This window comes from Myotis brandtii, unplaced genomic scaffold (assembly GCF_000412655.1).
Source record: "Myotis brandtii unplaced genomic scaffold, ASM41265v1 scaffold393, whole genome shotgun sequence".
NCBI lineage: Eukaryota > Metazoa > Chordata > Mammalia > Chiroptera > Vespertilionidae > Myotis > Myotis brandtii.
Window position 1 is genome coordinate 2,109,544 of NW_005365070.1, and position 13,224 is coordinate 2,122,767.

The 13,224-nt window shown below is 48.9% G+C and overlaps 1 protein-coding gene across 1 annotated transcript in view; it reads left to right on the forward strand.

Annotated features, from left to right (window-relative positions):
* The first annotated feature begins 6,553 nt into the window (after positions 1-6,553).
* CCDC160 (coiled-coil domain containing 160) overlaps positions 6,554-13,224 on the forward strand; it is a 16,353-nt gene continuing 9,682 nt past the window's right edge. Inside the window, exons 1-2 of the mRNA XM_005872829.2 lie at positions 6,554-6,763; positions 7,791-7,845. Coding sequence (XP_005872891.1) covers positions 7,807-7,845 — 39 coding nt within the window. The 5' untranslated portion in view covers positions 6,554-6,763; positions 7,791-7,806. The remainder of the gene's footprint in view (positions 6,764-7,790; positions 7,846-13,224) is intronic.

The following is a 13,224-nucleotide window of genomic DNA, read 5'->3' on the forward strand; positions in this document are numbered from 1 at the left end:
AAGAACAAAGTTGGAGGGATCACAATACCAGATATCAAGCTATATTATAAAGCCATGGTTCTCAAAACTGCCTGGTACTGGCTCAAGAACAGACATATAGACCAATGGAACAGAACAGAGATCACAGAAATAGACCCAAGCCATTATGCTCAATTAATATTTGACAAAGGAGGCAAGAGCATACAATGGAGCCAAAACAGCCTCTTTTATAAATGGTGCTGGGAAATTTGGTCAGATACATCCAAAAAAATGAAACTAGATCACCAACTTACACCATACACAAAAATAAACTGAAAATGGATAAAGGGTTTGAATGTAAGATGGGAAACCATAAAAACCCTATAAGACTCCGTAGGCAGCAAAATTGCAGACATATTTCATAGCAATATCTTTACAGACACAGATCCTAGGACAAGAGAGACTAAGTAGAAAATAAACAGATGGGACTACATCAAAATAAAAAGCTTCTGCACAGCAAAAGAAACCATCAACAAAACAACAAGAAAGCCCACTGTTTGGGAGAACATATTTGCCAATGTTATCTCCAATAAGGGTTTAATCTCCAACATTTACAGGGAACTCATACTATTTAACAAAAGGAAGATAAACAATCCAATCAAAAAATGGGCCTAAATAGACACTTTTCGAAAGAGGACATTCAGAAAGCCAAGAGACACATGAAAACATGCTCAAAGTCACCAGTCATCTGAGAGATGCAAATCAAAACAACAATGAGGTACCACCTCACACCTGTCAGAATGGCTATCATCAACAAATCAACAAATGACAAGTGCTGGAGAGGATGCGGAGAAGAAGGAACCCTCCTTCACTGCTGGTGGGAATGCAGACTGGTGCAACCACTGTGGAAAACAGTATGGCATTTCCTCAAAAATTTAAAAATGGAACTACCATATGACCCAGTAATACCACTTCTAGAAATATATCCCAAGAAAACAGAAACACCAATCAGAAAGGATATGTGCACCTCTATGTTCATAGCAGCACAATTTACAATAGCTAAGATTTGGAAACAGCCTAAATGCCCATCAGCAGATGAGTGGATTAAAAAACTGTCATACATCTACGCAATGGAATACTACGCTGCCTTAAAAAAAGGAATTCTTACCATTTGCAGAAGCATGGGTGGAACTGGAGAGCATTATGCTGAGTGAAATAAGCCAGGCAGTGAAAGAAAAATACCACAGAATCTCACTCATTTATGGATAATAAAGAACATTATAACCTGATGAACAAAAAGATAGATACAGAGGCAAAGAAGCATTGAACAGACTGTCAAACTACAGCGGGAAGGCTGGGGAGTGTGTGTGGGGGGGCATAAGAGATCAACTGAAGGACTTGTATGCATGCATATAAGCATAACCATTGGACACAAGACACTGGGCGGTGGGATGAGGGCATGTGCGGTAGGGTAGGGGAGGCCGGGGGAAGGTAAATGGGGAAAAAAGGAGACATATGTACTACTATTTGTATTACTTTAAACAATAAAATAAAATTTAAAAATATATATTAATTTAACTTGGCCTGTGTGACTCAGTGGTTGAGCATCTACCTATGAACCAGGAGGTCATGTTTCGATTCCCATGGGCACATGCCTGGGTTGCGGGCATGCAGGAGACAGCTGATAGATGATTCTCTCTCATCATTGATGTTTCTATCTCTTCTTCTCCCTCCCTCTCTGAAATCAATAAAAATTATATTTAAAAAAACACACATTATTATGGAATTATATTTAGATCCCACACTTGGAGTGATATAAGAGAATAAACCATCAGGTTCTGGACTGAGCCCAGCTCAGAAGCAAGTGCTGACCTAGCAGACTCATCTCCACCTGCTCCCTTCACTGAATTCTCGTAATACTCCTATGAGTTAGGTACAATTATTATCCCCATTGTACAAATTAGAAAATTGAGGCACAAAGCAATTAAGAAAGTTTATTTTAACCCTGGCTGGTTAGGTTCTGTGGTTGGAGCGTTGGCCTGTGGTCTAAAAGGTTGCCAGGTTTGATTCCTGGTCAAGGCCATGTACCTTGGTTGCAGGTTCCCCAGCTGCAGTAGCGGTGCAGGCCGAAGGCAACCAACTAATGTGTCTCTCTCATGTCAATGTTTTATTCTTTCTATTTCCCCACCCCCCTCCCTTCCACTCTCTCTAAAAACCAATACAAAGCCTTACCCCGTGTTAGTGAATAAAGTATTATATTCCCCAGAAAGAAAGTTTATTTTATTACACTAATAAGGAACTTTATGTCAAGCAAAATATGGAACCCTTTAAAAAAAAACAGAAATAATAATTACAAGGCAATTTGTGAACTTAATATCAAGGAAAGAAGTTTTTTTTCAGAATCCCCAAACTAATTCTGATGGGATCCATAAGAAAACATACATTGACATTAGGCCTATTCCTGCCTCCAAAAGTTATTGACATTGGTTCTCTAAGGAGGATAAAGGAAAATGAGAACTAGGCCTCAGGGCACTTGAATACAACCTTGCAAGCTCCCAAATATGTTATATTCAATTACCAAGAAGTTTTGAAGTTTTGAAATAGATCTTAGTATTGTTGCTAAGTCACTACCTTGCTTGGCCTTGATAAATTAGACTGTCACTTTTTTGCTTTTTTAAATTTTTATTATTATTACTAGAGGTCTGGTACATGAAATTCGTGCACTGGGGGGGGGGGGGTCCCTCAGCCCAGCCTGAACCCTCTCCAATCTGGGACCCCTCGGGGGATGTCTGACATCCCTCTCTCAATCCGGGACTGCTGGCTCCCAACCGCTTGCATGCCTGCCAACCTGATCACCCCCTAACCGCTCCACTGCCAGCCTGATTGACCCCTAACTAACTACTCCCCTGCCAGGCCGATTGCCCCCAACTGCCTTCCCCTTGAGGCCTGGTCACCCCTAACTGCCCTCCCCTGCCAGCCTGATTGCTCACAACTGCTCTCCCCTGCCGGCCCGGTCACCTCTAACTCCTGTCCCCTGCCAGCCTGGTCCCCACCAACTGCCCTCCACTGCAGGCACTGTCCGCTCCAACTGCCCTCCCCTGCAGGCCTGGTCACCGCCAATTGCCCTCCCCTACAGGCCCGGTCAACCCCAACTGCCCTCCCCTGCCAGTCCGGTTGTCCCTAATTGCCCTCCATGCAGGCCCGTTCACCCCTAATTGCCTTCCCCTGCCAGCTGGGTTACCCCTAACTGCCCTCCCCTGCAGGCGCAGGCACCCTTAACTGCCCTCCCTACAGACCCGGTCACCCCCAACTGCCCTCCCCTGCAGACCTGGTGGCCCCCAACTACCCTCTCCTGCAGGCCCGGTCAACCCTAACTGTCGTCCCCTGCCGGCCCTGTCCCACCCAACTACCCTTTCCAGCCAGCCCTGTTCCTCCCAACTGCCCTCCCCTAAAGGCCCAGTCACCCCCAACTGCCCTCCCTTGCCGGCCCGGAAACCAGTAACTGCCCTCCATGCAGGCCCGATCACACCTAACTGCCCTATCCTACAGGCCCGATCAACCCAAATGACCTCCCCTGCAGGCCCGATTGCAGCCAACTGCTCTCGCCTGCAGGCCCAGGCACCCCTAACTGCCCTCCCTATAGGCCCAGTCCCCCCAACTGCCCTCCCCTACTGGCCACACCTCCCCCAACTGCCCTCCCCTGCAGGCCCGGCCAACCCTAACTGTCATACCCTGCTGGCCCTGTCCCACCCAACTACCCTTTCCAGCCGGCCCTGTCCCCCTGAACTGCCCTCCCCTGAAGGCCCGGAAACCACTAACTGCCCTCCATGCAGGCCTGATTGCCCCTAACTGCCCTCCCCTGCTGGCCCTGTCCCCTGCCAGCCCTGTCCCCCCCAACTGCCTTCCCATGCTGGCCCGGTTGCCCCTAACTGCCCTCCCTGCAGGCTCAATTGCCCCCAACTGCCCTCTCCTGCAGGCCCTGTCACCCATAACTGCCCTCCCCTGCCGGCCCTGTCCCCCCCAGCTGCCCACCCCTACAGGCCCAGTCACCCCCAACTGCCCTCTTCTGCCAGCCTGGTCAACCCTTACTGGCCTCCCCTGCAGGCCTGATCGTCCACAACTGCCCTCCCCCCTACAGGCCGGTCACCCCCAACTGCCCTCCCCTGATAGCCCTGTCCCTTCAACTACCCTCCCCTCAGGCCCTGTTGCCTCAACTGCCCTCTTCTGCCAGCCCGGTTGCCTCTAACTGCCCTCCCCTGCAGGCCCGGTCAACCCTAACTGCCCTCCCCTGCAGGCCCGGTCAAACCTAACTGCCCTCCCATGCCGGCCTTGTCCCCCCAGCTGCCCTCCCTTGCCGGCCCAACTGCCCTCCACTTCTGGTCTGATAACCCCTAACTTCCCTCCCCTGCAGGCCCAGGAGCCCCTAAATGCAGGACCAGTCACCCCCAAGTGCCCTCCCATGCCTGCCTGGTTGCCCCTAATTGCCCTCCCCTGCAGGCCTGTCATCCCTAACTGCCCTCCCCTGCCAACCCTGTTTGCCCTGACTGCCTCTGCTGATGCCCCAGTCACCCAAAACTGCCCTCTCCGGCCAGGCCTGTTGCCCCTAACTGCCCTCCCCTGCAGACACGGTTACCCCTAACTGCCCTCCCCTGCCAGCCTTGTCCCCCCACAACTGCCTTCCCAGCAGAACCTTTCACCCCTAACTACCCTCCGTGCAGGCCTGGTCGCTCCCAACTGCCCTCCCCTGCCGGCCCAATCACCTCCAACTTCCCTCCCCTTCAGGCCCGATCACTCCCAACTGCCCTCCCCTGCAGGCCTGGTTGCCCCAACTGCCCTCCACTTCCAGCCTGGTAACCCCTAACTGCCCTCCCCTGTAGGCCCAGGAGCCCCTAACTGCCCTCCCTGCAGGCCTGATCACCCCTAATTGCCGTCCCCTGCCAGCCTGATCTCCCACAACTGTCCTCCTCTGCTGGCCCTGTCCCCCCCAACTGCTCTCACCTGCCGGCCCAGTCACCCCTAACTGCCCTCCCCTGCTGGCCCTGTCCACCCAAACTGCCCTTTCCTGCCAGCCCTGTCACCCCAAACTGCCCTTCCCTGAAAGCCCGGTCACCCCTAACTGCCCTCCCCTGTAGGCCTGATCACCCACAACTGCCCTCCTCTGCCAGCCTGGTCACCCCTAACTGCCCTCTCCTGCTGGCCCTGTCCCCCCCAGCTCCCCTCCCCTGCTGGCCCGGTTGCCCCCAACTGCCCTCTACTTCTGGCCTAGTAACCCCTCACTGCTCTCCCCTGCAGAGTCAGGAGCCCCTAACTGCCCTCCCTACAGGCCCGATTGCCCCCAACTGCCCGCCCCTGCAGACCTGGTCACCCCTAACTGCCCTCCCTTGCTGGCCTGATCAACCACAACTGCCCTCCCCTGCAGGCCTGGTCACCTCTAACTGCCCTCCCCTGCCAGCTCAGCCTGCCCCAACTGCCCTCTCTTGCAGGCCCAGTTGCCCCCCACTGCCCTCCCCTGCAGGCCCGGTTACCCTTAACTGCCCTCCCCTGCCAGCCCTATCCCCTTCAACTGCCCTCAACTGCTGTCCCTGTTGCCCCAACTGTCCTCCCCTATTGACCTGGTCACCCCTAACTACCCTCCCCAGCAGGCCCAGTCACCCCTTTCCTTCTTTCCCTGTCACCCATAATTGCCCTCCCTTGCAGGCCAAGTCGCCCCTAACTGCCCTCCCCTGTAGGCCCTGTCCCCCGACCTGCCCTCCCCTGCAAGCTTGGTCACTCCCCACTGCCCTCCCCTGCATTCCCGGTCGCCCCTAACTGCCCTCCTCTGCCGGCCTGGTTACCCCTAAATGCCCTCCCCTGCTGGCCCGGTCACCCCTAAGTGCCTTCCCCTGCAGGCCCAATCACCCTTAACTGCCCTCCCCAGCAGGCCCCGTCGCCCCCAACTGCCTTCTCCTGCAGGCACAGTCACCCCCAACTGCCCTCCCCTGTAGAGCTGGTCCCCCATAACTGCCCTCCCCTGCAGGCCTGGTCACCCCCAACTGCCCTCCTTTGCTGGCCTGATCACCCACAACTGCCCTTCCCTGCTCGCCTGGTCGCCCCTAACTGCCCTCTCCTTCCAGCCTGGTCGCCCCCAACCTCCCATAGGGGCACAACCAGGGGGCAATGCTCTCATGACACTGTTCCTTGGAGCCTTGACCAGAGGCAGAAATTCTGGCCAGACCATTGTGCTGAGGGTTAGAGGTGTATGTGGGGTTGTGGGGTGGTATGCAACTGCCACATTGTTAGGGACCCTGAACCAAATCTAGGCGATCTTCCAGAGCTAACTCTCCTCAACGTCACGTTACTGACCTGCAGGCCTAGGGGCTAGCCCTGCATCACTCCCTGTTTCCCTGACAACCACAGTGTCCAGGGGCCTTTGTGAGTCATCCAGAGCCTCTGTGATAAGCCCACTGCGGGTGGAGCAGCCTCGCAGTTTCTCTCCCCTTCCCACCCTGACTCGCTGGCTCTCTTGTGATTTGAGCTCCAGTTTCCTGCAGGAAGAAGCCGCCAGGAGAACCACCGCACAGGGCATGCGCAGTGCTCTGCCAGGCGGGGAGCACCAGCCAGTTCCCTGGTCCTTTTAAATCAAGCTGGACGGGTGCTAGGCAACTGCGCGGCTCGCGCTGGAGCTGCACTGCGGAGGCTCTGCCAGGCGCCGGCCCAGCCTGGGCTCGGTGGCCAGCTGCTCTGAACTAAGGGGTGCTGCCGGCGGGTGGTGGCCGGCTTCGGAGAAGTGGGGACCGGATCGGCCGGACCCCAACCACGCCACCAGGTAAGTCTGCGCGCGCAGGAAAGCCGGGAGGAGCCTGGCTTGTCCCTCTTCTTGGGCTCGCCTCTCTGTAGAGGACGTTCCCCACTTGTCCCCCACCACAGGTTTCCTCTCTTTAGAGCCTCAGGCCAGGAGTTAGGGAGCGTTTGGGAGGGAAGGGAACAGGGCGTCGGAGTCGAGGTATGGAAGGAGGAGTGGGGTTGAGCCCTGCCAGCTGCCCCTCCCAGCCCCGTTTCGTGTCAGCCAGACTATAGGGATGGTGGCACCTGCGATTGTGGTCTGGCAGCGCCCTGCCTGAGCCACCTTCTCTCCACTGAAAGCAGTGATGGCAGGAGTTTCAGTTGACCATTTACAGAGAAAACCCCCCAAATTATGCATGCCTAGATATAGCTTTATAGCAAGAATGTGACTTCCATGCTAATAAAGTACTCAGCCTTCAGAATTAAGGGGACTCGTTTCTTTTCTTCTAGAAGGTATCATTTCACACTACTGACAAAGAATTGTCCACAAGGCCCCGTTTTAAATGGCACTTCACTTAGTTCTCAATATCTGCCAAGCAATAGAGAAGACAATTTGTCCCGTGAAGTGGACACTTGGCTCATATATTAGGACTCTGAAAGATTAAGGCACAAATCAGGATAACTGCCCTTTTAAATGTTTTTTCAAACTAACTGTGCCCTGAGGGAGGGAAGCAAGACCTACACTCCAGCCCTTTGCTAATGTGGTTCTTGGCATGCTCATTAATAAGAAGCATGCTGCTGCTACTGCAGCCACCAGCTGTGGCTCATTTGTTCAATAGGTGTTGAAGGTGAGGAGATACTACTATGTTTGACTATAATGCCATCATCATTCTTGTCCCATTTGGTATTTGCATTACTTGGGAAAGGAAGACAGGTTAAAAGTTAAAAAGAAAACTTTCTTCAAAGTGGCTGGCATCACATTTTAGATGGGCCAAACAGATATAAACAGGGATTTTGGCGTTCTGGTTCATTATGTTTTCTAATTATGCTGGTGGGTTTTTATTTTTCAGTTCAAACTGGAGGAGAATGATGGCATCAAGTAGAACACCCTGTACATCAGAAAGTGTAAGTACAGTTGTGCTGGCTCATATCTTGTTATGAGTGTTTAGAAGCACAGAGCTTCAACCTTGTAACTAGATCATTAATCTGCATGATCAGTACACTATCAAGAAAGCCTTATAAAAATACAAAAGAAAAGTGTCCTGAAGATTTTTAGCTAAGCCAAATAAACTTTGATGGGAAAATAAAAATCCTTTCCCTAAAATGTCATCCAAAACACTTCATAAGTCACAAGACAAATTATAAGTATTGACAAAAACTCAATTAGAATCAAAGCATTATAGAATTTTCAGAAAAAAGTATTAAGGGTCAATTATTCAACAAATATTTTTTAAAGTGAGAAAGAAGGGCAGTTTCTTTTTAAAAAAATATATTTTATTGATTTTTTACAGAGAGGAAGGGAGAGAGATAGAGAGTTAGAAACATCGATGAGAGAGAAACATCGATCAGCTGCCTCCTGCACACCCCCTACTGGGGATGTGCCCGCAACCAAGGTACATGCCCTTGACCGGAATCGAACCTGGGACCCTTCAGTCCACAGGCTGACGCTCTATCCACCGAACCAAACCGGCTAGGGCTATTCAACAAATATTTATTGATGGCTACTATGGGTCAGGTAACAGGTAGGGATACAAAGATGAATAAGATACCAGGAGATCACAGTATATTGGTAAAACAAAAGTTTGTATGAAATGCTGTAGAAGCACAGGAAAAACTCAGAGTGCAGCATCATCCTTGCTGATCTTCAAACTGATACTCCAATTGTAGTATTTTAAGAACTTATTGGTGACTCTGAAAACCACTGGAGCATTTGGAAAGTTCTTGGTAAAGTAACTGCTGATAAAAATACAAATATCACACTAGCTGGTTTGGCTCAGTGGATAGAGCGTCAGCCTGTGGACTAAAGGGTCCCAGGTTCAATTCTGGCCAAGGGCACATGCTGGGGTTGCGGGCTCAATCCCCCCAGTAGGGGGCATGCAGGAGGCAGCCAATCAATGATTCGCTCTCATCATTGATGTTTCTATCCCTCTCCCTTCCTCTCTGAAATCAATAAAAATATATTAAAAAATACAAATATCTTTGTAAAAAACACTACCACTTTCCTGCTTAGAAATAATTTAGCTTCAGAATTTGGGGGCATAAACAACTTGCAGGATTTAGATCTAATTCTTCCCTGAGGATGCAGGTCAAATTAATGTAAGATTTGAGTTTAGGTTCCCCTCTACATGCCGTAATACTACCTATATATTTTTTTCAATCTGGCTTTTTCTGAGGTCTGATGACCTCAGGCTGACAACTTTGAAGCACACATCTTTGGAAAAGGGTTGAGTTATTTAACTGGCTGGTTCATGTTCTCAAGGAGGGTAAGGAAAACCTGAAAACAGAATAAGAACCATTTTTACAGTATGCTTTAAAATTACTTCCATTTTCATTAATTTCTTTTAACCACCTGTGAAATAAGTATATCGTCCCTATTTTACAGCTGAAAAAAAATTGAGGTAAGTTTTCACATAGATCTAAAGTGTGGGAGCCAAGATAACTGACTCCTTCATCTTATTTTTTCCAGCATAGTCCACACTCAATTCCTTTCTCAAGATCTTCCTTTCTTTTCTCCATGATTCTGCATGGTAAAACATGTTCACCCACCTTGACTTCAGACAGTTCCTTTGGGTTCTAATTTTAGTATTGAATAGTTTTCTGCAAGCCAGTAATTCTCAATAGTGAGGGAATGGCAAATCTCCCCTAGATGGGGCAGGTCAGAATCTTTTCAAATAAGGAAAGAGGCTATTGATGGCAGTGTTTTGTGCTTAGGAACAGTGGAAGAAGAATAAAAGGTTGAGAACTACTGCTTTTAAGTGAGAACAGGTTGGACAATTGAGCAAAAAAGCAAGGCTAGTGATTTTCTTTGTAGCAGACTCCACCCACCTCCTCCCCCATTTTCACCAAGCAGTTTTTCTAAGGGTTGGGAGAACCAAAAACCTCCAAGAATAATGGGGAAAAGTTCCTTGAGCTAAGAAGGGCCCTTTTTCTTCCCCTTACTGCCACTGGACTATGATTAAAAGCTGGGCTTTTAATCTGGCTTTTAATCTATTTGATTGGGGCTGAGGAACTGAGGGCAGTGACAGAAGTTTGTCCATCCCAAGTTGGAGAGGACCTTTTCCAACCATCATTCCCAGTTTACAAAGTTTGTAATGAAGCACTCTTGTGATGTGAGGAAAAGCTTCTGGAGGTTTTCCAAAACTATTTCTCAGTCCCTGCATACTCCTGCCTAGAAGAATAGTCTCTTTTTGCAGACACATCTAGATTTATGCAAAAGAGGTGGTCCTGAAATTTTGAAATCAAATTCTAATGTAAATGAGATAAGGCAACAGGAAAAAATTATATTTGGTTTTTATGTCATCAAATTTTTCTAAAGCATGTGATTTAAAATATGAACATTTTAGAAAAAATAGTTTGTATATATTTGATCACTTATCCACCTTAATATGAGTATATTCCTCAGGGACCCATACCTTGAAAATGAAACAGATTTTTTTTTTTGCATTTCCCTTTCATAATCAACAGCAGTGTATTATTTTCTGGAACTATTTAAGGATATATATGCATTCACCTAAGATTTTTATGGAATGGTTTGCCCAAAGATCCATAATAAATGACCACTCCTTGCTTAGCTCTTAACAATTATTATGTTATACCACATTACATTATTTTCAATTTATATTATTAGTGCTTCCCAAATTCTTTAGGTGAATATAAACTACTTTTATGAGTTAAGAGATCCCTTACTCCACCAAAATGACCTACTATCTTGCCAGAGGGTAAAAGTCATTAGAGGATGAATGGTGATGTTTTCAGGTAGACACTAACTAGAACCATCAAGAGTCCATTATTAATTTATGCCAGACACAAATGAATAGCTATACCATATTATGGACACCCCGGCATTGCCAGTTTAATCCCAAGGATTTCTGGGGGATCACTGTCTTAGAGGATCACTAATGTTATATTTGTCCTGTGACTATATTATTTTCCTTGTTCTGACTTATTTCTTTACATCTTCTATTTCTCTTGGACCTCCTTCCCCTACCCTTCAGTCCTTCAGAATCCAACACAGTGTTGGGTAATAATAAATATAATAATAAATTTTCATAATTGACGCACTAAAAAGGCATGCTTGTACTTTCAATAAGGATTCTGGTTTGATTTGCCTTATGCTGCAAAAAATTACCTAATTAAGTTTATTGTGAGCAAAATGGCTACCACTCAGGGGTAGAGGAGTGTCATTGCTTCAATGCCTATTCCTTTTCCTTGCCAGAGAATACTAATGTCATACTTGTTCTACATAAAAAAAATAAACAGTGCAATTTGCAAAGAGAAAATGAGACTGGCAGCTTTTAACCCCAGTGTGGGCTTTGCCATATTCTGAGTAGATTTGGGAACAGGCCATTAAAGGATATCTTGCCAATGAAATAGAAAAAGAAAGAAAGAGAGAGAGAAAGAGGAAAGAAAGAAAGAAAGAAAGAAAGAAAGAAAGAAAGAAGCTCAGAGACCCCCCTGACCCTGCCCTGTATAAGCCATGTGAGGAGAATTCCAAAGGCATTTCAAACCTTTCTCTTTCTGCCCTTTGATATGTGACATGCCATTCTCCTTACCACCACCACCAACCCCCCCCCCCTTTATTTTCCCTCTGTCCTTTTGTGGCCCTTTAAAAAATACCTAAGCTCTGAAAATACTGGGTTGTTTTCTTTCAATTTGTGGAATGAAACCCAGCAGAATAATAAAGGGGAATTTTAGAACAAGTACGGACCTGGGAGACAGGGTTTCAGTTTTACCACTACAGGCTGTGTAGCCTTGATCAAGTCACTTAACTTCTCAGAGCCTTAGTTATAAAATAAGTCTATTCTCCCCAGTTCTGTGAAAAGCATTGTCTATATCAGGAAATTGTACAGAAGTTCAGAAAGGTAGTGAAATTTATGTATTTCGAGAGGGTTAGCGATAGAAGTCATTTTTTCAAGTACAAATGAATAAAAAGAGTTTTCTAGTTTAAGTTTTATCTCTACGTAAATCTCTTTGTCATTATTGCTATCTGCAGTTATAAAGTGGCCTTGGCTTACTTGCCTCGCTGCATATCTCCTTTCAGATCAATCTCATCAATGCCTTTCATCCAGAATTCATTAGGAGGAATAGTATTCTCTCTCCCATTACTACCTGATTGGAAGCATTTTTATCTTTTACAGGATGGTCTAGTGAAAATTTGACTGCTACAAAAATGTGACTGGCTACAGATGATGTATTGTAAAATGGCATACCTGAAATCTATATAATTTTATTAACAAACTAGAGGCCCGGTCCCCACAGCCCAGCCTGCACCCTCTCCAATCTGGGACCCCTCGAGGGATGTCCGACTGCCCGGTGGGATTGGGCCTAAATGGGCAGTCAGACATCCCTCTCACAATCTAGGACTACTGGCTCCCAACCGCTCACCTGCCTGCCTGCCTGATTGCCCCTAACCACTTCTGCCTGCTAGCCTGATCACCCCCTAACCACTCCCCTGCCAGCCTGATCGACACCTCCTAACTGCCCTGCCGGCCTGATTGCCCCCAACTGCTCTACCCTGCTGGCCTAGTCACCCCTAACTGCCCTCCCCTGCCAGCACAGTCGCCCCTAACTGCATTCCCTTGCTGACCTTGTCGCATCAACTGCCCTCCCTGCAGGCCTAATGCCCCAACTGCCCTCCCCTGCAGGCCTTGTCCCTTCCAAATGCCCTAACCTGCAGGCCTGGTCACTCTAAACTGCCCTCCCCTGCAGGCTTGGTCCCCAAAACTGCCCTCCCCTGTGGGCCTGGTCTCCCCTAACTGCCTTCCCTGCAGGCCTGGACCCAACCAACTGCCTTCCGCTGCCGGCCAGATTTCCCCCAACAGCCCTCCCCTGCAGGCCTGGTCCCCTCAACTGCCCTCCCCTGCAGGGCTTGTCCCCCCCAACGGCCCTCCCCTATGGGCCTGATACCCCACCTGCCCTCCCCTGCAGCCGAAGTTGCCCCCAACTGTACTCCCCTGTGGGCCTGGTCTCCCCTAACTGCCTTCCCTGCAGGCCTGGACCCAGCTAACTGCCTTCTGCTGCCAGCCAGATTTCCCCTAACAGCCCTCCCCTGCAGGACTTGTCCCCCCAACAGCCCTCCCCTGCAGGCCTGGTCCCGCCAAATGCCCTCCCCTGAAGGCCTGGTCCCCCCAACTGCCCTCCCCTTCAGAACTTGTCCCCCCACAATGGCCCTCCCCTATGGGCCTGATACCCCACCTGCCCTCCCCTGCAGCCCAAGTTGCCCACAACTGTACTCCCCTGTGGGCCTGGTCTCCCCTAACTGCCTTCCCTGCAGGCCTGGACCCA